This window comes from Clupea harengus, chromosome 11 (genome assembly GCF_900700415.2).
Source record: "Clupea harengus chromosome 11, Ch_v2.0.2, whole genome shotgun sequence".
Lineage (NCBI taxonomy): Eukaryota > Metazoa > Chordata > Actinopteri > Clupeiformes > Clupeidae > Clupea > Clupea harengus.
Genome location: NC_045162.1, coordinates 5,679,650 through 5,704,025, shown reverse-complemented (window position 1 = coordinate 5,704,025; position 24,376 = coordinate 5,679,650). Strand labels below are relative to the sequence as shown.

Genomic DNA, 24,376 nt, shown 5'->3' with positions numbered 1-24,376 from the left:
AATGACCTATTATTCCAATCTACGGTAGTTACATATTGTTTGCAAGGCATTGTTATCGAGTTACAAATAGCTCGTAAAAGCTGCATTTTACCCGTGTTTTAAAACATACAACAGAAGGCCTTTAGAAATCACTATTGTTGTAGCAGCCAAAAGGTATGAGGTAAACTGTATTTCAAAATTGTAAGTGACTGCAAATTAAACTTTGCTGAATGTCTGTGCCCCTTCAGCGTCGGACCAGGTGCACGTCTTGGTACTTTTGCTGATCTTCATTTCACTTGTCCTTATTGGTTAATTTCGCGCCCTTCAGAAGGTTGGAGTTGCTCAGTGCAGGTGCACCAGCGTCTGACCAAGGATATTCTGTGGTGGATAGCCATTATTCATGTCTTGAAGGTACGTTAAGTGTCCACAACGGCCCACTTCGGTTTATTTATACTTTTCATTTGATCACAGGTTGCTCATATTCACTCTGTTGAGAAATTATGGAGATGAGTTAGCCATAGGAACTGACTGATTGACTTGGTTTAGAGCAACTCGAGTGAAAATGACGCCTGACGCAAGAGACAGGGCAGGCATGTTCTGTTTTCTTTTTGTGTGACTTTTAGAATATTTGTTCGAGTAAAAATATTGTGGCAGAAAGCAGTGAGATCATGAGTGCCTCTGCCTTGTTGGCAACGCAGGGCAGAAGTTTTGCAAAGTGGAGTAGGCTAAACTATGTTGGTCTAAATTGCCACCCCCGCAACTTCTACCAGTTCAACTACTACAGCAACTAAAAGTTGTGAGATTACGGTTACTACAGGCAGGCGTTCTATTTGATATCCCCTCTGACTGAATCTTGGTGCTGTAAATCGGACCTATTGTAGCCGACTTCTCACCAGCCTACTTTAGAAAAAGTTAGTTTGGCGCTACCTAGAGGCAATAGATCATAACTGTTATGGAGAGGCCGGGCGAATAATGGCACCACAAGTGAAACAGTGTGAAACGGGCCTAAGTGAGGCAGAGTCTTCAAAAAAGAACGATTCAAACAGGAACAAGTAAGACAGTTACCCATTGTGTGTGGTTGCTGGCTTTCAACCCAAATGGACTTCCCCAAATAAGGTAATTTATACGCATTGTATGAATGAGCTACAACAGGGGCGAATCTAGGTTCACACTTTTGGGGGGGCTAAGCCCCTAGATAAAACCTATTCCTGTGTCCCCGCAAAACTAGGGGGGTCTGGGGGCATGCTCCCCCATGATAATTTTTTGAAAATATCCTTTTGAAAGTGTCCTCTAGTGGGTTTTAGGAAGATAAATTAACAAATTTAGATTTAAAATATGGAACAACAATAAACATATTGAAGACATCTGCTGAGATAGGTGCTAATTATACTGTAGCATGGTAGAGATTTGCAGCTCAAGTGAGTTAACATTGTAGGCTAGAGTTCACTAGCTAGTAATAGCTGGCGGAGCTACTGATTAGGGTAGCATACGCACAGGATCAATGAACTGGCATGATAAAAGAGAGCCACGACATGTGCTATACCTTTATATCCAGCAGCTGATTATGGCAGCTTTCACCAGCTTTGGTCGGACAGTCGCTGCAAGTCTGTTTACTAGATGTTATCACCGTCTGTCTGCTATGGAGTTAGATTTGTTTCATAATTCACAAACAAACGAAACACGATTCAAACAAACGAAACGCGAGTCACGAACAAACGAAACGCGATTCAAACGAACGAAACGCGATTCACAAATGTGATTTGTGATTCACAAACAAACGAAACGCCATTCACAAATGTATTTCATGATTCACAAATGTATTTTGTAATTCACAAATAAATGACCCCATGACATTTGTTTGCAACCTGACGAACACGAGTTACAAATCCCTGCATTCGTCTGTGTGGATTTTTGGAACTTTCCTAACGCGTTTAGATTCACAAATGCATTTTTTCTAAAAGATATTCTCTGCAGCTTATCAGATCTCTTCCAATTTTAGCCAATCACATTATAGTGTCTATGTGGACTACAAACCACCCGTCATGGTTATGGACATTGTCCGAGATCACGAGCAATGTCATCTGGTAGCTGCTCACCAAATGTTAGTGAAATATAGCTTGTTAATCTTATTCAACCCATTATCATACGTGGTTGAATATTCTTGAGAATGGCAGGATCCATGTTTAGTCATTTTAAGTGTTCCCTAGGCTAACGTTTAGCAAGCTAGCTAGTCAATGTCTAACATAACATTGGCCTTGCTAACATGGATAGAGCTACGCTTGCTGAATTAGTTTGCTCTCTAGCCAGGTAACATCTTACATGGGACTTTAGTGAACAGATCATTAAAGCGATTTATTTTTTCAAAGCAGGGGCTGTCAAGTCAAGTGGAGGCAGCAGCGCATGTTCTTGTGCAAGCCCTAGCTAGGAATATTTCCCCAATGCCAGAGAGCCGAGCAGCAGAGCAAAGTTAGGGCTGTAACTATGGCCCCTACCATACCTAATGCCGCCAATACCGCCAATACTAGGGTGAGACCGGCTATGAGAAGGTAATAAATACACAGTGCACAGACACACATAAGGTGCTTCAGAATTCTACGGAATATTAGCCTAAATTCGAATGAATGGACCATCCCAGCATTCAGATGTCTGCTATAATTTACATTGGGCATGACATGACCAATTTCTAGCTACCAATGCTTAACTACCAAGCTACTGCCACACAATTTTATTAGTTTGACATGCCACACAATTTAACCATGTAAGATGTGGCTAGAGAGCAAACATATGCAGCGAGCGTAGCTCTATCCATGTTAGCCAGGCCTAGCTTGCTAAACGTTAGCCTAGGAAAGACTTAAAATGACTAAACATTGATCCTGACATTCTCAAGAATATTCAACCATGTATGATAATCGGTTTAATAAGATTAACAAGCTATATTTCGCTAACATTTAGTGGGCAGCTACCAGATGACATTGCTCGTGATCTCGGACAATGTCCATAACTATGACGGGTGGTTTGTAGTCCACATAGACACAATAATGTGATTGGCTAAAATTGGAAGATATCTGATAGGCTGCAGAGAATATCTTTTAGAAAAAATGCATTTGTGAATCTAAACGCGTTAGGAAAGTTCCAAAAATCCACACAGACGAATGCAGGGATTTGTAACTCCTGTTCGTCAGGTTGCAAACAAATGTCATGGGGTCATTTATTTGTGAATCATGAAATACATGTGTGAATCGCGTTTCGTTTCGTTAAACAGGCCGGATTCCTGTGCTACTCGAGACTATTTTATTTCTAACTCTAAAAATTCAACAAATAACTTCACGAAATCGGTGGTTTAGTGTGAATTTGACGATCTCAAAATAAAAAAATTAAAAATATTTTTTGGGGGGCTAAGGAAACTTTTTGGGGGGCTCCAGCCCCCCCCCCCCCCCCCCCCAATAGGGCTAGATACGCCCCTGAGCTACAAGTATTTTATTATGTACAGCATACAATGACTCACTGTTGACGAGTTGGGGAAACGGAAGACAGTGAAATGTTCTTTAATACTTGACAAACAAGGTGGACTCGGTTGTTGAGCATGTTATAACGTTTACTAAAAATAGCCTTATCGTCCATCAAATTAGCGGGTTGTCCAGTAGACATCCACACTACCTGTCGCACTGCTGTCATAAACATACCATAATATTGTACTCACCGTAAACATTACATCACACCTTTTTTTGTCGTTTCACAACCAAACTAAACTTGAACTTACATTATCCATAACTGATTCGCTTGCTTTCTGCAGTACAAGGTTGCCTCTCAACCATAACTCAAAGATACACACTTTTCCGTCTGAATGCAAATTCAAAATTCAAATATCACATTGTTCCAGTCCTGTGTAGGAACTTTCACAGTCGGTCAAACAGATTCAGTTGTGCGTTTAGTGCAAGCAGTCTTGGTGATGGAACAGTCAAATGCATTCATAAGTGTGCTGTAAAAGCAGTTTGGAAATGTCCTTTAAATACATTCATTGGTAAACTACTCAATATAAACGGTTTTGAAGACAGAACAGTCATTTCCAGACATTCAACTAAACTCAACAATGTACTTTGACCACACAGTATATGGCTCACTGTTGCAGGGTGTGTTAAGTGTTTTGTGTCTGGGCTGTTGGTGAAGCACAGTGTCGCCAGGGATGAGGGCGCTTGTCTTGGCATGACGTCGTGTGTCTGAGTTAATCTTCATCTTTGCTTTTGCTGTGTGGTCTTGCTCTCTGATTTTGCTATGAGTTGTCACTTAGTTGAGTAGTGAGTATTGGGATCTTGGTGTGGATTTTGTGCTGGAACATCAGTCCTGCAGGTGATGCTTCAGTGGCGCTGTGTGGTGTAGAGCGATACTCACTGAGAAATGTGTTGAGTGTATGTTTCCAAGGGATGCTCACAATCTCTGCTGCGCAGATGGCTTTTTCAAGCGTGCGTATAAAGTGTTCCGCTGTTGCGTTTGCTCGGGGCCTGAGGGGTGTTATTTTCTGGTGATGGAAACCTAAATGCCCTGCAAGCATTGCTGTTCACTGTTAAACTGTGTGTGTGTGTGTGTGTGGGGAGGGACACACCTTATTTAACACCTTATTTAAGGCTGGGATGACTGTGCTAGCTGAAGTGGATCTCACAATTTCAACTACTGGGTAACACGTGTATTCAGTCAGCAGAGCTGCAGTTTCCATACCTTCAGCCGTCACAGGAGGTGTAGCTGTTGCTGTGCTTTCTTGCCAGTGGAATGGGAGTTGAGGCTCTAGATGAGGTTCTTGCGATGTGTGCACTGAGGAACTTGGTGTTCTTGACATTCTCAACAATGGATCTGTTTATGTGTAGAGGGTTGAGAAACTGCAGGGACTTCCTGAAGTGGACAATCATCTCTTTCATTTTGGTCAATGTCGAGAGATAGATTGTTGTCAGTGCACCATGCTTCCAGCAGTTTGACCTCTTCTCTGTATGCTGACTCGTCGTTGTTGGTGATTAGGCCAACCACAGTTGTGTTGTCCACCAACTTGATGATGGACTGGGCACCGCAATCGTATGTCAACAGAAGAGAGGGGGTTGTAGCTCAAACGGATCATTCTTGTGAACACTGGCACCTTACTTATCACTGGTTGGTACCACTAGGGGGAGCTCCAGAGTCTGTTCACTGACCAATCAATCCCTCCGGCATGGCCTCCGTGACCGCTGTCTGTGTCCGGTCAATGCCTCCGCCATGGCCTCCGTGACCGCTGTCTGTGTCCGGTCAATCCCTCCGGCATGGCCTCCGTGACCGCTGTCTGTGTCCGGTCAATGCCTCCGCCATGGCCTCCGTGACCGCTGTCTGTGTCCGGTCAATGCCTCCGCCATGGCTTCCGTGACCGCTGTCTGTGTCCGGTCAATGCCTCCTCCATGGCTTCCGTGACCGCTGTCTGTGTCCGGTCAATGCCTCCTCCAAGGCTTCCGTGACCGGTCTCCTTGAGCATTAAATGGCACATGACACAGACAGCAAAACTAATATTCACACACACTAACAATGGACACAAAATGGAGGCATGAAACACAATTCTTTCTTTCTCATTCCCTAACAATTTTACCACATAGCATACTGGGATCACTCAAGAGTCTCTTACAAGAGTAATGCGGAAACTTCGCTGACCCCTTCCATGTTACACTATTTTTATTCCAGGGTGAATTGTCCTTGACCTGTAATGTAAAGTGTGTTTATTATGGGTGTACTTAGACTTCTGACTTGTTGTTGTTGTTGTGCATATGTGATTTATGTTTTGAAGGCACGCAAGGGCACATGTACAACACCCTGCATGGTAGCTGTCAAATTCCATCCTGGATTAGCACACACTTTCTTTGTCATGATTATTTATGCGAGTTGTCATAATGTTAAGAGTTAATGGCAGAATTAACAAAGGACACCACACTTTTTTTTGATGGCCCGCTGTGACAGGTGCCAGACAGACCTATAAAACAAATTGCGCCAGGCGGAGGGGTAATCCAAAAGGGTTTAAATCTGTGGTCATACACGTGATTTATCATCTCTTTTTTTTCTAGGTTATTCCAGGCTTCGGCATGAGAGGATTCTGTCCCCTGGCGAAATCCACTTAAAACGACGTGGGCCTTCCGAGCTGTCTGGGCAAGGAACCGCTGTCGGGCGGCGCACGCTGACCTTCAGGCTGTCTCTGGTTCGGAGTGGGGGGGTGGGTGTGTTTGGGCTCACTGTGTCGCACTGACTGCGTCACCCATAACAACTCGGAGTCAATAGAGATGATGTAGAGAAAATTAATTATTTTGGGGGGGGATTTGACTGCAGAAAGGTCAGTTACACAGAAATACAGAGATACCTGTTAAACAGGTCACTGGAACAAGGTGTTGTTCTCTGCAAAGGAACACCGGTTGAGCAAAACCAATTTAATAGATTGTTTGGCAATCTAGACTGTTATAGAATCATTCCCTTTACACTTTCCATGATCAAATCATTCATTTTACATAAAACAATTTCACAAGCTTTGAAGTTTGGAAAATTCTGCTTGCAGAGAAGGGAAATTGTCACTGAACATGCTACTCCCAGCAGCGTGTAGGGAACCAAGTGCAAAGTCTTGTGTGTGCATCAAGTTAAATATTTACATTTATAAATAACAAGGATTTTATTTTCTTCATCAGGTATGGTGTACTTCCTCACACTTACATTCCACTTCTCTAGGTACTTTGTTTGAAACAATCAACGGCAAAAATACTGACAGCTCAACAGACAAATTGCATATTGTTTTAATCATTTTAAATGCAAAAAAATAAAGAGGTTTACAAAGAGGTGTTGCAAAAAGAAATGTCATAAATGAATATGCTATTTATAAAAACGCAAAGTGAAGATCTGCAAAACAATATATTCAAAATGATGTTGCTGACAAGTTTTCCTGATTTGTCCATAAAAGCTTTAGGGAAAATATCTATACTAGTGACAACCTAAGAGTTACTTATCAGAGTGTTATGCATGCAATGTATGAATAATTATGCCGTGTAGATGTAAAATAATAATACATTTTTTTTTATGTTTTCCCACCTTTCCCCAACTCTAACTGAAATGTATTCTAATACTTACAGTCCAAAAGCCTCCAGGACATAAATCACTGGAGTTGATGAATGTTCATATATCCTCATTTTTGGTGAGAGAAATCCTGTATGTATTGCAGTCAAACTTTCATATGATTAGTATGATAAGCATCTCTATCAAATCTCCCTGGAAGACCATATTTAAAAGAACCGTTCATATATGCCTTTTCTTACTTCTGTATCAAAATACTCCCGCTAAATGTGGCACTTTACTTCATGCAAAATGTATATACTCTGCAGTGGTGACTGCAATTTGCAATACATGAGTTAATTGTACCTCAATGAAAAATAGACAGCATCTTACATGGTTAAATGCTATTTAATATACAGCATACAGCAAACCTTCAACACTTTTTAGAAACACTATGACTATGAATGATAGACGAAACAGTCGATAACAAACCCTTATTGTTATTGTTATTGTTACTGATATTGTTATTATTATTATTATTATTATTATTATTATTATTATAATAATGATGAATGCACTCTGTCTAACCCGGTTAGCAAGTGATCCTCTCTGAAGGCCAGTTTCAGCCACAGACATCACTTCCTCTTCTCAGATGAGCTTCATAGTGAACCTCCCTGTGTCTCCGTCCCCGCCTCCGCCTCCCATGGAGGACCGTGGCACGAAGTCGATGGTGGCCGTGTGTTTGATCTGGCCTTTGCTCTGGCTCCAGAAGAACATGAACACAAAGCAGATGGCCACCGAGCTCAGAAACGACAGAAAGCCCATGGTAGTGGCGATGACAAGAGTCTTGGCGTCGAACGGGTATGGGTTCGTCACCTGGGTGGAGGTGTTCGTGGACGACGGGTATGGTGTGGTGCTCCAGCCGCCCTCTGGGTAGTAAGGTGCCGTGCGGTTACGTGCGAAGGCCTGCACCTGCAGCTTGACGAAGATGCTGTCGTTGCCAGCGGCGTTGGTCGCCAAGCACATGTAGGTGCCGCTGTCCTGCACCTGGGCGTAGCGCACCTCCAAAGAGCCATTCGCCAGCACGCGGATCCTCCCCATGGACGTGAGCATGGTCTGCTGCGTGGACAGCCAGGTGATGCTGGGTAGCGGGTAGCCCTCGGCCCTGCAGTCAAACAGCGCCGTGGTGCCCTCCTCGGCCAGCACCTCCTGGGGCCTGCGGTCCGGGATGTAGGCCTGCCTGCAGGTGAACACCACCGGCAGTTCGCCCTCTGAGAAGTCCCCAATGCGCCGGCCCCGGGCCCGCTCCGGTATTGCGCACGTGGGCTGGCGCCCGTCAAAGTCCAGCCTCAGGCGCCGGCGCGCCACCCACAGCAGCCGGCAGTCGCAGGCCAGCGGGTTCCGGTCCAGGCGCAGAGTCTGCAGGTTCCCCACGGAGTGGAACGCACTCTCCTCCAGCGTCGCCAGCCGGTTGGACGACACGTTGAGCAGCCCGAAGTGAGGCAGCCCCCGGAAAGCGAACGGCTCGATACGGAGCAGGCTCCCCCCGACCAAGTGGAGCTCCTGCAGTCTCAGCAGGTCCCCCAGCTGATTGCCCTGAATGGAGGTGATGGGGTTGTAGGACAGGTCCAGGTAGCGCAGATAGACTAAGTGCTTCATGGCGGCGTAGGGCACGGCGCTCAGGTTACAGTTGCTGATAGCCAGTGTGGTGAGGTTGAGGCCTAGCAGGCTGTTGCTGCCTATGGTGTCCAGCGAGGGCCAGTGTAGGATCTTGAGAGTACGCATTTGGTGCAGCCGGCGAAAGGCGTTGTTGGGCAGGGCGCTGATGGTCAGGCGGCGCAGGCGCAAATGCACAAGGGTCTGCAGCTGCGAGAGCGCCTCGCTGGGCATGGACGTCAGGTTGCTGCGGTCCACGTTCAGCTCCTGCAGGCTCTGGAGGCCCACGAAGGCTCGCTGCGAGATGAACACCAGGTCGTTCTCGCCAGCGTTCAGCTGCTGCAGGTTGGCCATTTCACGGAAGGTGTAATCCAGGAAAACTAGGATCTCGTTCTCACTGAGGTCCAGGCTGCGCAGGTTGGAGAGCCCTGAGAAGACCCCCACGGGGAGGATCTTCAGCCGGTTGCTCTTGATCTTCAGCACGCAGAGACTCTGCAGTCCCTGGAAGGCTTCCACCTCGATCATGGAGAGGATGTTATTGCTCAGGTCCAGTTCCAGCAGCTTGGACAGGCTGTAAAACTGCTTGCGACTCAGCGTCTTCAGCCGGTTCGAGGACAGGTCCAGCCGTTTGGTGTCGCCGGCAAAGCCCTCGGGCACAGCTGTCAGGTACTTCCTGGAGCAGTTCACCTCTTGCGTCTCCGGACGGCAGTCGCATCGCTGCGGGCAGGACCACGGGACGTCTGCAGCGGACACGCACCACAGGAGGAGCGGCGCACCCCAAACCCATAGATGGGCAACAGGCTCCCCAAACATATTACCTCCTGCCTGCTGGGCAAAACAAATGGAGCAACTAGCATCAAAACAAATGGAGCAACTAGCATCAAAACTAATGGAGCATCTAGCATCAAGACAAATGGAGCATCTAGCATCAAAACAAATGGAACAACTAGCATCAAAACTAATGGAGCATCTAGCATCAAAACTAATGGAGCAGCTAGCATCAAAACAAATGGAGCAACTAGCATCAAAACAAATGGAGCAACTAGCATCGAATCTAATGGAGCAACTAGCATCAGGACAAATGGAGCATCTGCACCCATTACTGTTGCTAAACAGCAGTCATGTCGTAAAAGTTAGACTCAGATGCAGTATTTTTTATAAAAACGTTGTAAAAATCTTTGCATAAACTACATGCTAATGGTTTATTAATTGATAATTTGTCCATCAACGTTAGATATTCAGTTATAAACATAGGCGGAGATCCCGGGGGGGACGGGGGGGACGTGTCCCCCCCTACCATAAAGTTGTCCCCCCCAACAATCATTGAAAACTAAAAAAAAAATTAAAAAAATTTGATTTTTTTTTTTTAAATAAAAATACGACGACACAAGCGGTGCTAATTATAGACGTAAAAAAATGTGTTTTTTAAGTGATGAAATATCATGTTCCCCCTATTCCTCAAAGTGGTTTGGTTCACATGCTGTTTCCAACGGGCAGGGCTACCGGCAGCTCCGTGTTTCAGTTAATCAGCCCAGTAGCCTACACGGTCAGATTGTCAGACTGTTTCCTCCTCTGTCCCCTGTCGCTGCCGCTATGATACACGATATGTGAAGAGATTTACCTCATTCTCGAACGCAGTAAGGAAGAAGACGTTTTTTTCTAAACTCCATTTACGAAGTTCCAATCGATATGCACAAGTATACATAAGCTTATTAATGGATTGGCATGACAACGTGAACGTTTGCCGATAACACACGCATGCCGGTAATTAACACAGTTAAGATAGCTAGCTAGACAGTCTAGGACACTGTCCTGTCAGGGCAGGTTCATTCTAGTTAATAAACGTAGGTCTACATCTCAGTGCCTCTCCAGATTTGTTAAATTATCTGAAGTTAAATTAATGTCATCTTTTTCTGCGGTCCATGAACTATGCTGGTATTGCAATATGGAGTGACAGTGGCGTGGCGTAGGAGGTAGAGAAGTCGTATTGTAATTAAAAGGTTGCTAGTTCGATTCCCTGTTGAGCTGTTTTATAACTTATTTTGAGCATCAAGTTCTCTTGAACTTTGGACATTATTATGTCTGTGAATAGATATTTCGTGTATTTACATTTAATGCTGTTTAGATAATTCTAAAATGACTTCGAATTTCTGTTTGTAAATGTGATAAGAGAATTCGGTATTTAGCAGTTTATGCTAGCTCTCGTGAAAGCAATTTTTTCATGTCCCCCCCCCGGAATTACACTCTGAAATTTGACCATGTATTGTCCCCCCCTACAATGAAATGGGATCTCCGCCCCTGGTTATAAACTAAATATACCAACACAATTTACATGACTTTTCATGGATCGATTGCTTAATATGCATCTCCTTTTGTTTTATACACTGAAGATACAAAATTCTATAATAATTCTTCGGAATTTTGTAAATAAAGGGACCTTGATATTTGGACCTAAATGCTATTATTGGGTTTAACACAACATATTCAGACTCTCGGACTAACCAGTTCCCTGTAAGAATGCAGGTTCTCATAACCAAATAATGTTCAGGATGGGTTTTTCTTGGGAGGCAGGGGTCTCTGGCAAAGATGTCATGAGAGGGGTCACTTTAAACAGCCTGGAGATGAGAAGAGAGAAAAACACTGACACAAATATAAAAACATTAACAAGACACGCTCATACTATTTTATGTCACCAATTCCTTTGACTTTTGGAGACATACCAAACAATTGCAGCATAAAAGAACTAAAAAAAAAGATTAATCATCATAAAGACCGAAATGAGCAAAAGACAAAATCCCTCCCAGGCCCTAGCTGCATTGGGATCGTGTCCCTATAATTATGGCTCTGAGGCAGTACAACCTGGACCTGGATTTGCCCTAAAAATCTCATTAATTGAGAGGGGGAGGAAGGGGGTGGCAGGGTTCGACAGAAACTCATCTCTAGCTGATAGGAGCTAGAGCCATTTGCTGGGCGCTTAGTCATAAGTCCACCTCCTATGCCAGTCATCTGCAGGCTCGTTTTTTTATGAGGGTGGGGTGAGGGGGTGGGAGATCAGTGACATGGAGGGACAGGTGCTCTTCGGACTCTCCCTCTGTCCCTGTTTTTACCTCAAGCCATAAGTCACAGGTTAAATGTGGAGAGGTTAAAAGTGTTTAGGAAATTATCTAGAGAACCTGAAGGCTTTGATAACTGTGTTCATTCTCTCTACTTCTATCTCCCGAAACTCAAACAAACGTGTCTACTTTCATGTCTGTCGTTATGTCTGTCGTCAAAACAAGGTCATGTATTCTCTCTGTAAGTAGGCTGATCATATCAAAAACTGTTTCACGAAAACCATGATGATACAATCTTCTGTTGACCTTGCCAATATAGTGTCAATTCTTGCACACTGCCAATTCCTGTTCGTCTTCACAGCATTTACTTATACAAGGCTTACATTTAATTTATAATAATTTAATTATTTCATTACTTCACTTAGCACACTCACAAAATGGCATGCAATCACACAAAATCAAAGTCATGTCTATTTAGAGAGGCAGGTTGAGTTACATAAACTGTTACAAAAAGCCTGTTTCTCAGCGACACTGAACCACCAATACACAAGGGTGCAGAGAGACACACACACACACACACAAACACACATTCAATTACTCCGACCTACAATCAAGTCGTATGATAAGTAGAGAGTAACAGCACATTAAGGAAGCCAAGGTACAGAGACAAAGTCAAACCTGTGTGCAACGAGGCGCCTCACAAGCCTGGAGCTACACCGAAACATGCTTCCTGCTGCTCTGGTTGGTCCTTGATCTACGGCCTTGCTGCAGTAAATTTGAAAAGCGATCCCCGACCGGGTCCAATCCAGTCTCATCCCTCCTATTCACGCAAAGGGCCTTATACTGCATTGGAATAGCTGACTCATAAGCCAGAGCTGGCAACTCAGATGTTTTGGCTTGGCTGTTGCCATTCTGACACGATATTCACTTTCGATGTGACACGGAGCTAAGCTTACACAAATTAAAAGTGTTGATCCCTCCGTGTCGACTCGCCACAGACACCGAAAAGCAGGTGCAGCAGCTTCAGTGGTGGTCTTTGAAATGTCACAGAGGCTTTCACCCTCTCTCTCTCACTCTCTCGCTCACTTTCTCTCTCGCTCTCTCTCTCTCTCTCTCTGAGACTGGCATGGGATTTCATCAACCAGGCCAAACAACACTGCTCTACTATCCAAACACTGTCACATGAGACTGCACTTACTGTCAGAGTCCATCAATACACACACCTATTAAGTAAACAAGTCAAGGTGCTTGTCTGTCCATCAACCGTGGCAGGCTATAGTGATGGTGTGCACAAATGAATCATTTTGTCGGATATTTTTGGAACATTGTCACTGGCGGCAGGGTTTTTAACGGACTTGGTTTGTTTATATTATTTGTAGCGGTAATTAGTGGCACAGTGCCTGATTGATCGACATGACGCTCGACTAAACCATTTGCGTAACAGCCCAAGCCTACCCTTCTCTATTTTAGCGAAAGCCAAGATGTTATCTAACAAATACCAGGAAGCCAAACAGGGTCTAATATCCGAGCCAATCTGTTTTTGCGATACCCTCCCAGACAGTACGCATATGGCCACCATATTCCTAATCCTGTTACTTAATATCAAAACAGTCCGTTAAGCTTTCTTCTCTCTGTTTTTCTATTGTCACAAAATCAACACAAACTTGTTATTTCTCCTCACTTTACCTCACCAGCAAAATAATATGAATCACAGAATGGATAGATGACCCCCAGGTGATTAAATTAAGGCCCTGTTTCAAGTTCTCCCCATCCCTTTGTTCCCCAGTTGTACGCATAAAGACAGGTATGACGAGGGACCTCTTTCAATGACGACTGCTATTCTGTTAATGGAGTGCTGCACCATGTGCTTAAGCTGTTCCCAGAAAATCAAGAACTCATCATGGCGGCTTTGTTGTTTTCAGAGAGAATATGTCCACTGATTACAGCCGACCAGGAGTTCACCGTGGTCTGTGGAAGCATAACTGGCAGCACCCCTGTGTCTTTGAACTCGTGATAAAAAAAAAAAAGAAAAGGCCACTATTTTATGCATCCGACAATGTCTTTTTCTCAAATAGCTTTATCCTCTAGAAAAAAGAAAAGGTTAGTGTAGAAGAACAGGTTGCAGCTTTTAGTACTGGAATCAGATGTGTGCGTGCATATTCCATCCTATATAAGGGTAGAACCTGGTCTGGTCGGCCAGCCTGAAGAGCAACATTTGGCTCTCCTTTTTATATTCTGGATGAGCACGTGTGACAGCACCGAACCAGGAGCTGTTGCCTGAGCCGCCCCCCAAACAACCAACCCCCACCCTGTCCCATTCCCCCTGGCCCAAACCCCCCAGTCCCAACCACTCTCTCCCCCTGCAAGTTTGCCCCTTTTGTCCAGGGCTCACAAACCCACTGCCCCGGGGACAATCAAGTTCTCCCATAGGGCTACCAAAATGTGACAACACCCTGTCCGACGGGAAAATTTAATAAATGATCAAAAATTATCCCCTAAGTGACATAACATTATTTTATATAAAAAACTTATTTTCTATTATTTGCACCGGAAAAGCTGAGATCAGTACTTCTTTGTGCACATCATGGACAAACGTGTATTTCTCATACCATAGCATTTCCACCACAACATGATCTTAATTAATCACACCTTTATCCATTTGCTCTTGCGCAAACACATCGCCATAGTACACGGACTCAGCAGTGTTGTGTACACTGAGTGAGTTTACGTACATGCACAATGAAGGAACCTGCTAAGGCCCGCAAAATCACTGACGTGTGTGTGTGTGTGTGTGCGTGCGTGCGTGTGTGCGTGCGTGTGTGTGTGTGTGTGTGAAAATGACATGTGGTGATGTAGTACTAAGGATGTCTTTAGGTTTCTGATGATTTACTTTATATCAAATGTATGTGCAATATGCAAACCAAGTACATTTCAAGTTTTGTAACAGTGATATATTTACAGAGAATAACTATTAACTATTAACTAATTAACTATGTAGTTGTTCTTGTTATTTTGCTCAGGTGTCTTTCTCAAATGTTAGTAAGATGCAGAATGAAAGTCTATTTTTGATGATTGTTGCAGTCTGTGCTTGTCAAATAATTTTTTTTTTTTAATTACTTTCTGGAATATATCTACCTTTTTTATTTGGGCTAGTCTAATTCCTTCCGGGCAACCCAAATCTGAAGAATGCCTGCTCGAAGGGCTACCAGGGGGATTTAGAAATGTTGCGAGGAGCCCTGCTTTTGCCCCTGTGTTCAGAGGAGCCCTGCTTTTGCCCCTGTGTTCAGAGGAGCCCTGCTTTTGCCCCTGTGTTCAGAGGAGCCCTGCTTTTGCCCCTGTGTTCAGAGGAGCCCTGCTTTTGCCCCTGTGTTCAGAGGAGCCCTGCTTTTGCCCCTGTGTTCAGAGGGGCCCTGCTTTTGCCCCTGTGTTCAGAGGAGCCCTGCTTTTGCCCCTGTGTTCAGAGGAGCCCTGCTTTTGCCCCTGTGTTCAGAGGAGCCCTGCTTTTGCCCCTGTGTTCAGAGGGGCCCTGCTTTTGCCCCTGTGTTCAGGCAGGAGAACGCATGGAGCTTGCCAGCCCATTCCTCCCTGACACCCACGAACACGCTATTCTTAGAGGAGGCTGGAGTGAGAACGACAACAGGGCACTCCACAAATCCCCCATTAAAAGAGGAGCCTAAGAGAAACAACAGTAGGAATGAGAGGGGGGGGGGGGGGCAGTGTGTCCTGTTTATTGCCCCTGGCACCTCACTAGACAGCCATGGGCCCTGCAATGTGGGGGTATGCCAGTTGAGAGTATAAAAAGATCAGAACAGTGTCGGCGGGGGGCAACGTAGCAATGAAAGACCAGAGTGCTCATGGGATGTGGAGGTTTTTTTTTTTCCTTTAGGTTTGCCAAACGGGTAGGGTCCGTCTGCCTGTGGTAATCAGATTAGATTTAATAGAGAGAATAAGGCTGTGATAATCAAACTGGGTTAGTTGAGACGGGAGAGAAAATGCCTATAAATCATACTGCAGTTGGTGCAGAACCCCCCCCCACACACACACACTTCGACGAAGAGTAAAACAGAAAGTAAATTGAGTTGGGGGGCTGGGGGGGTCATTGTTTGGTTATAAGAAGAAACATTTTAGCACTGATATGCTCAGGAGTCTTTATACACTGACGGCTGAACAGAGCTTGACAGATTGATTATGTGTTATGTGCATGAGGATCATTGAGGGGAGAGAGAAAAGGATTTATCCAGCTTTAGGGCTCGTGTCTGTCACAAATGAATTGGATGGTATTGCACTCTGCACTCACATTTACAGCTAAAACGAGGGGTCTTGTTTTTGTACTTTTTTTGCAAGCACTGTGTTGGAGAGATGTATTTGATGCCAGTATGCCTTTGCTTTTCTGAGAGCATTTACATCACTTATGTGCTGGAGAGGAGCCGTGCTTGCCTGTTGTATGTGTGCGCTGGGTTTTTGTCCTCATTGTGTGGGAGCAGGATTAGTTTTCTATTGAAAGCCTATGACAGTGGGTGCAGACTGTATTTCAAACAGAAGTGTTAAAGTTGCATTTCATCAGGCTATGTTTTATATCATCTGGAGTGTTTGGGAAACGTATGCTCAGATGAATTGTGTATTGACAACAAAAAAAATGAATTAGGTCTAATGAGAACAGGAGATTTTGCTGTTGTGTATACATTGAAAATTCCCCTCATTGCAACATGCAAATGAGTACATGTTCAAAGTCCTGACCTTGTGCTTTTGGGACTGTGGGATGGATAAATGTACTGAACAGAGGCCATTTCAGAGCAATTATCTTCTGGTTCATTGAAACATTACATTTGAAATACATTCTCTAGTTTTATTATTCTTGCTGTAACTAAGACAAGTGCCCATTTAACTTGAACTGAACTATTATAAGACATAAATGGTGTTTTTAACTGGAAATATCCAGGAACCAGACAAAACAAGAAATAATATCATATCACAGCATCTTGCTTTCTCCTTTGAGATAAGTTAAGTTAGTTAGTGATGCTCTGTCACACACACATACAAACATTTACAAGCAACTGATTCTATTTGTACATATAACGTATGTATAAAATAAAAGTAAAAGATCTGAACAGATTTCAAATACCATTCTGGATTATTCTGTCTCATGAGCAACCCAGATACATGGATCTTGATTAGGGGATTACCTTGGGACTGAGACATTGCATTTCAATGATTTGTCTCACAGCTAGCCCCATTTTACATGCCCTTAAATTAATGAGCAAGGATGGTTTGAAAGGGTTGACATGCATCCACACACAATGGCTGTGGAAAAACAAACGCTTGAGTAAAGATGAGTGCCACTCTCCTCTGCTTTATCAATTCTCTCTGTCAGGCTAAATAGAGGGAGTGGAGATAAATCATTCCCTAAGAGGTGACTGGAAGACAAGGAATGCATAAAGCGCACTGATTAAATTGCGCTGTTGGATCCTCACCAAACCTCCTACACCCGAACGGCCTTCTCTCGGCACAAATTTTGCTTGGGTACATTATTCATGTATTTCGAAAACAGAGCGATTCTAAAAGTTCAAAACTTTCCCACCAACCTCAGCAATTGTGAAAACCTGAACCTTTACTAGCATCAAACCATATAGATATTTTATATTTTAGTGTTATTTGTTTTATATAATAACAGTCCCTCGAAGGGTGCGTGCTACCACCATGTCCCCGTGTGCACTGGTAGTGCTGTTTGGTAGTGCCGTGCCGCTTTGACAGAAACCAGAGTGAATCGGTGGGAAAAGACACGAAGTGGAAGAAGACATACGTCTGTTAGGCGTTGAAAAGCAAACTAGTGTTTTTGAATCAGATAACTCTTTAAATTCAACTCAATTAGTTAAGGACATACCTTTTTCATATTTAAACATCGACCCTACGCAGAAGTCAACTCTTCACCAAACTGTAGTCGTGCATGGCGAGGCGATGTTTGTGAGTCTACTCTTTCAGTCCATCAAGGCGAACACAGCGAATACAAGTTGTATCACTCAGTCATGTAATGCGCATTAAAAAAATGGGAAACAGCTCTGTGTCATCAGAAACATACAAGGTTACTGCAGCCAGCAATTTCCATATCAGTGTTGCTGAGACTGCAGAACAATTAAGACCATGTTGATACAGCAAGTTGTTTTGATGCAAATTCAGATGCAAACACAGAAAGGCAGAGACTGTGTTCATGTGTTTACAAACGTTGGAGTTTACCCTATGAGCGTGACTTCAAAGACAATGTCAGAGATAGGAAAGAAGAACGCATTTCAAGTCAAAACTTCGTTGACAACACTCACCTGATGCAGCCTCTCTTTCAAAGATAATACATTCCATAGTTCATGGCTCTTCATTGCAAATACGAGCCTCTATCCTTCGCTTTCTGATGCGCAGTGAGTGACTTCATGCTTCAAAGATTGCAGTGACATCAGCTCAGAGACACACGAACATTTTCAGTCGTTCCCCTCCTTCATTAATTTCCTCTGTCTGCGGCACAATTCTCCGGAGTCCTGTAAGATAATTGTACCGCTTGTTTTAATTTGGGTCGATTTGTCCCTTGTCTGACGCTCTCGAAGGTTCCGACTTTAAAAATAACGATACCTGCGATTTTGACCATGTGAGTACTACGGAGAGCCTTTCAGCGGCACTAGGTTCAAGTAAGATTCCCAAACTATTGTTAATCACGTGTGATCTCACCGTTCATTCAGATGCTACTCCAGAGGGTATTGCGGTGCGGGTAACATCGTGACAGGATTTGCGTTTTCATTCAATAAACTCGGCGCTTCAGACTACCCAGGACAGTCTGTTGCTTTGGTGGGGGCATTTTGTAGGAAGGATGGGCAAATGTGCTCGGGTCGGCCAAATCTCCGGATTTAGGTAAAACTCCAGATGGGTACAAAAGACTGGCTTTAACAGCTGACTGCTTCATGCCGAATTAGTATGCGCTGCCTTCCAAATATGCATTACGCATGCTTGGTAGAGCCATTTAGTTATTGATCTCTGAGTAATAGAAGTCTAAAAGGAAGTAAGTCCATTTAATCAAGGCACTAAGTTGTTACAAACTTGCCAACACATTTCTGTCAAGGTTATTATGTCGCCCAAAGGAAGGAGTGGCAGATGTAGGGTAATGAGGAAAACACAGAATAGATTGGATTAAGAGTCCCCTGCAGCTACTGCCACCGTTATCAGCATGATCAGTCCAGCCATTTTATATTTTATGCCCACAACACTAGGAGAAGGAGCTCAGCAAATGGCACTATACTCAGGTGGCAGGTCTGGCCGCCATGGCTTTGAATTCAATTAGCCTAGAGTGGTGGATTAAAGTCACTGGCACTACTATGCATGTCATTTTCTATAGCCTACCGGAGAGAAGTAAAGCACATCTAAAATGGCATCCATACTGAAAATCCTTTTTAAAGATATTCACTGACACTATTTCTAATCCTGTCCCTCATTAAAATTTGCTAGTGCAAATCACATGTGTGTACATTTTCACGTTCACCGCCCCTCCAAGTATAGAGTCATCTAACACACACTGTGCACTGTTTACTTGCTGTGTTGATTGATGCTTTGTGTGCAATGTACATTCAGGAAATGCATAATGTATTATGTGCCTCACATATGAATGCCAAGAAGAAATGTGTGTGTATTGGGCTCTGTGATATGTGGAGAGAGAGAGTTCCACAGCTTATGAATATTTGTCATTCTCAGAAATATAGTGCTGCTTTGATGTAGGCGGTAAATGATAAGGCGGTTCAGCTTAGCAACTCATTGCACATAATGACAGCACCCAGGCTGCCAAATGGGGTTGACCCTGCCTTGCAGCAGAGCCCCGATGCATCCGCCAGCCACTAAGTTAATTCTGCACATATGAGGAGCGAGCGTCTGAAACATAAGCAGGTGCCGAAGGTCATTAAATCCGACAGCCTGCATGACATGGTGATGCTTACGCAAGGGCATGGGCACCTCCCATATCATCTGAAGCCTACAAGCGAAGGAGAGGCATGCAGCCGTGAGTCGCGTAACGACTGGCCTCAGAGTTATTCAGCATCGATATCAAACGTGGTTATTTTAGTGGAGTAAATTGATTATCTTCAGACACGCCATCTGCTTTTTTTGCGGAGACTGGACCGTAAATCCAGCCGGGATCCATTTCGGTGGTCCGGCTGATTATCTTCTGGATGATTCTTGCATGTCCCAGATGGGAGCCTAGGCAGCCCCTATAGACGTCAGTGCATAAAGTGTGTGTGTGTGGAAATGTGTGTGTGTGTGCCTTTGTATGTGTGTGTGCATGTGTGCATGCGTGTGTCTGTGTCTTGTGTGTGTGTGTGTGGAAATGTGTATGTGTGCATTTGTATGTGTGTGTGCATGTGTGCATGCGTGTGTCTGTGTCTTGTGTGTGTGTGTGCATGTCTGTGGGCATGTGTGTGTCCGTGTCTTGTGTGTGTGTGTGTGTGTGTGGAAATGTGTGTGTGCATGTCTGTGTGCATGTGTGTGTCCATGTCTTGTGTGAGTGTGTGTGTCCGTGTCTTGTGTGAGTGTGTGTGTCTGTGTCTTGTGTGTGTGTGTGTGTGTGCTATTAAGGCATCCATTAGTGTTTTAGTGGACCGGGATGGTCTTGGCAAAACCGTTGGAAATTTAATTAAATTTGGCCACTGGAGAGGGAACATCTTAAATGAAGAAAGGGAATGGGAGCCAGTTCTCTATTATTGGAAAGGTTCACCTTTATCCCCATTAGGAGCTAAGTCTCATAAACTCTTAAAAGTAATACATCAAAAGCCTGAGAGCGGCCTGCTTTATTCCCGTCGATTTTACGAGGCGAGCGCAGCAATCTACAAATGACAGTACAAAGATGTAATGCTTCCGCTGGGAAGAGAGAAAAAAAAAGTACCTGGTACTTAAACCACCACTGTAAATCTGCATATTGATGAGGATACAGTGGCAGCTGAACCGGCACCCTCCGTCCCAGTCTTTGTGAGTGAAGTCCAGATAAATATTACAGCCTCATTAGTTATTTCTCATATCTCATAGCCTCTGATCTCTATTACAGGCCCTACAGCAGGCCTGTCTTGGTCCTGTGCCAGTGGCTGTTTTAGTAAGCACACTGATTACATGGGGATTACATATTTTGGATGGCTCTCGTCCATCATTCAGTCTTTATTTTTTGTCCTGTAATGAAAAGCCTAAACAAATAAATATTGCAATTTCTTTCATTAAAAGGCTGAGTGCAGAAAAAAAAATTAATGAAATTGAAGTTAAGTTCTAATGTCTTAGAACTCGTTTTTGCGTTCTTTTTTGCCCTTGCCCTTTACAATGTTACTAGCTGTTTAGAGATTAACAGTTAATGTTCAAACAGTTGTCCCCTGAGTGTCTTTGGGAGAAGTCATGTTCAAAATAGGACCTAAATAGGCAAGCTTGTATCATAATCCACTTGTGCCGCAGATTAACTTGTGCATGTTCATATTGGATACAGCGCAACACAGCCTGTACTGCAACCATGTAAGACAGGTTCTGTATGTGTTGTTTATCTGAAGCATATCTTTTTGTAAATGGGAACGTGCGTAAATGTACACATTTGTTGTTGTATACTCAGTGTGCTGACCTCACATAATTACCAGAGCACATAGTGATGGCTCATAATGTACAACACCGTAGTCTGATTAAGTGCCGTCTGCTGGTCACAGCTGTTAATTTCATAATTATCAAATGCAATGAAGATAATTGTTTCAGGTGTCAAAAAGAGCCGCAGTGTATGATGTTATGGTCTGTCTCAGTGTGATGTGTGCTTTGTACTGACAGATACCCCATTGCACCAGCAGTCATTCATTGGCAAATAAGAAAAAGAGAAATCCCATTTGTAGTTTCAAACAAACTGAACTGTTTCAAATTGGCAAACCACTCAAGAATTTCCCTGTGAAGACTTTAGCTGCAGTCTATAATTTTTTCTCTCTCTCCTTCTCTCTCACACATACTCCCTCTCTCTCACACACACACATACTCTCTCTCTCTCTCTCTCTCTCTCTCTCGCGCTCGCTCTCTCTCTCTCTCTCTCTCTCCCTCTCCCCCCCCTGCAAATAGACTGACCCGGATGACCTGACTAAAAATATGCAAATAGAATGAAACAGTAGCAATATACCAGTATGGTTAAATCTCCCGTTAGACTAAATCCCTAAATTGGAGATCACCCCGGCACGTGGCAGCTCAGTGATTTAAAAAAAAAATTGGGGGAAAAAAAGAACATTAAAAAACAGAGAGAAAAAAACTGTGAATGTTTTGGCAGTGTGTTGCTGTAATGCCCCGGTCTGTGTGATGCATGGTTGGTCACTGCTGCTGCCAGCGCACAGACAGGACTCATACCCTTGTGCATGGGGACATGATGTCATGTATGTGCCAGCGGAGGCGGCAGCGGCGGCGGCACATGACCCTCCACAATCAACAGATGCCACGAGTAGACGCCAAAATTCCTGAATGGCTTCCGCATTTCAGGGCTGCCCTGAAGGACGGTAAAGTGGTCTTTGGAATACCTCCTTTTAGATTTGTGTTTTTCGATCCTGAATGTACACATTAATAGCCAAACCGGTTTAGAGCAGACTAGAGGAACATGTGAGATCCCAAGGGGATAGGGTGCTCCCAACAGTGAGAACACTAGAACCTTGCCTTAGCAAACACACCTTGTTTACATGTATTATATTAAAGCTGTGGTCTCCTGCCCTATTCAATTAACAAGTATTGCTGACTCTTCACATTGTATATTCCCCACACTAATTGAAGCGGGGGGGGGGGGGGGGGGGGGGGTCCAGTATTATTGCCTAAAGGAATATTCCCCTGTCGCTGGTATGAAGATTTACTGTTCTACTGATGAGGTGATTCCATCAGATGTGGCGCACGCTCACACATCTATCAATCATTCAAGATCTCCACAAAGTCTGTATTTTACAGTGAAAGAAAAAAATAATAAAAAAGCTTTGAGCAATAAAACACAAGCATTTTGGCAATAGATAAACATGGACTTCTTTTTCAACGCAAAAAAAATAAAAAGCCACTGCATTTTATCCTTGCTATGCAGATTTGATTGTGTTGGTGAGTTAAGCAACCTAAAAAGACAAATATAATCTTCCAGGCCATCAAAGGATTCTATAGCCTTTTTTGCAGCAGGAGGTATTAATGTTGGGACTTTAAATGATGACGTGAGGTGAACACATTCATTAAATGCAGCAAAAAGTATCTCTAAAAAAACTGATTTGACTGACATATTAAGGGCAGCTTTTGGCTGTTAATACTAAAAAGACCATTCTGCACTGTCAGCTGTTTTATTGTATCCACTGTACATGAAGTGCTTGTCTTGAGCGCTGTCCACATGTTCCCATTTAGGATTCGACATCGTGTGACCAGTCATGGGACTGGTCATATGACTGGAGCAAAGGCTCATGGGAAGGCTGTGTCTGCTTCCAGTATTGGGGTGCACTCCGTCTGTGAGGGCTGCAATGGGAAACAGATGTGGCTTTTGGCTGCTTTGAAGCTTCTGGGGAAGTTAGAAAAAAAAACAAAGACAGCGTGTTCCAGGATACAGTGCTACGACTGCGCTGCTTTGCTGTCCAGCCTTCCACTCAGTCTTTCCATACTTTCCATAGACACATCTATGTCCATTTGAGCTGTGGTGTTAAGTGGTGTTTCCCCACAACGACACAGGAAAGAATGAATGACATTTTGGATGACAGTGTATGAATATACATGAATACATTCCCGTTGTGAACGGTATGTGGATGATATGTCACGGCTCGAGCTGCCCTCACTCCCTGTCCATTTGTGACCGGATGGATGGAAGTTATCGGGGGATCCGCTGGCAAGCAGGGCTTTGAATGGGCTTTTCTCATTAAGTAAAGTGGTGTGGTGATATCACAGAGACTTGCTTAAAAGCCTTAGTGTGGCTGGTAAGGCCTTCAGGCCCCAGAAAAGCAACTCAGAGCCCCTTAAGTGCAGACAGATCGAGCCTGGGCTGGGTCAGGCACACTAACTGACAGTGGTGGTGAGGCCAAGAGTGTGTGTGTGGGTTGTGTGTGTACTCGAGTGACAAGGTCAAGCATCTCAAAGAAAGGGCACATCAATCAAAATATGGAAAGGAGATGTGCAAGCTGATCTAGAGACTTTGAGGTAGCTTAATAGATACACAACATCAAAGGAAAACAGCCTGTTCATGAATGTGCATGCTCTCCTCAAATGAGCCCTGCTGAGGTATGCAGTAAAGGATATCATCAAATACAGGGCCATGAGGAGGGATTCTAGCATTATAAAGGATTTCTTTCAAAATATAACGTATTAACTTCAACAAACCATTGTTGCAGTGACCATAAAAGTGGAAATGTATATGTTGGACACACACACACACACAGAGACACATGCCCACGCAGAAGGTGGTCTTACAGACTATGGCCTAGATGTTTGTATGGAGTGTATTTAGTGATGACTTAAATACAGATTACCTCACAAGAAACCACTAAACATCATGGGACTCTTCATATGTGTCCTGCTTGCCTGACACATACCCGTGGGACCACAGCTGGCTGACTAACAAAGGGAAGTTGCCAAGCTCGCAACCAACTGTACCCCCCCTCAAAAAACACACACACACACACACACAC

The 24,376-nt window shown here is 43.9% G+C and overlaps 1 protein-coding gene across 5 annotated transcripts; it reads right to left on the bottom strand.

Annotated features, from left to right (window-relative positions):
- Positions 1-6,745: 6,745 nt before the first annotated feature.
- Positions 6,746-18,947, bottom strand: lingo4b (leucine rich repeat and Ig domain containing 4b). Of its 5 annotated transcripts, none has more exons than XM_031575641.2 (3): positions 18,038-18,945; positions 11,173-11,285; positions 6,746-9,498 (listed from the first exon to the last, which is right to left on the bottom strand). In XM_031575641.2, exon 3 carries the CDS (start codon positions 9,481-9,483, stop codon positions 7,663-7,665), a length of 1,821 nt encoding a protein of 606 aa, XP_031431501.1. In that variant the 5' UTR covers positions 9,484-9,498; positions 11,173-11,285; positions 18,038-18,945; the 3' UTR covers positions 6,746-7,662. The 5 variants fall into 5 exon arrangements, with proteins under 5 accessions (XP_031431501.1, XP_031431502.1, XP_012673618.2 ...); XM_031575642.2 differs by having other exon boundaries at positions 6,746-9,495; XM_012818164.3 differs by lacking the exon at positions 18,038-18,945 and adding an exon at positions 12,402-12,487.
- Between the last annotated feature and the right edge of the window lie 5,429 nt (positions 18,948-24,376).

Coding starts and splice junctions, on each gene's coding strand:
- lingo4b (XM_031575640.2), bottom strand. CDS start 18,091: ATGAAGAGCCATGAACTATGGAATGTATTATCTTTGAAAGAGAGGCTG. Junction 9,496..18,037: donor TGAAAGAGAGGCTGCATCAG/GTGAGTGTTGTC, acceptor TTTGCCCAGCAG/GCAGGAGGTAATATGTTTGG.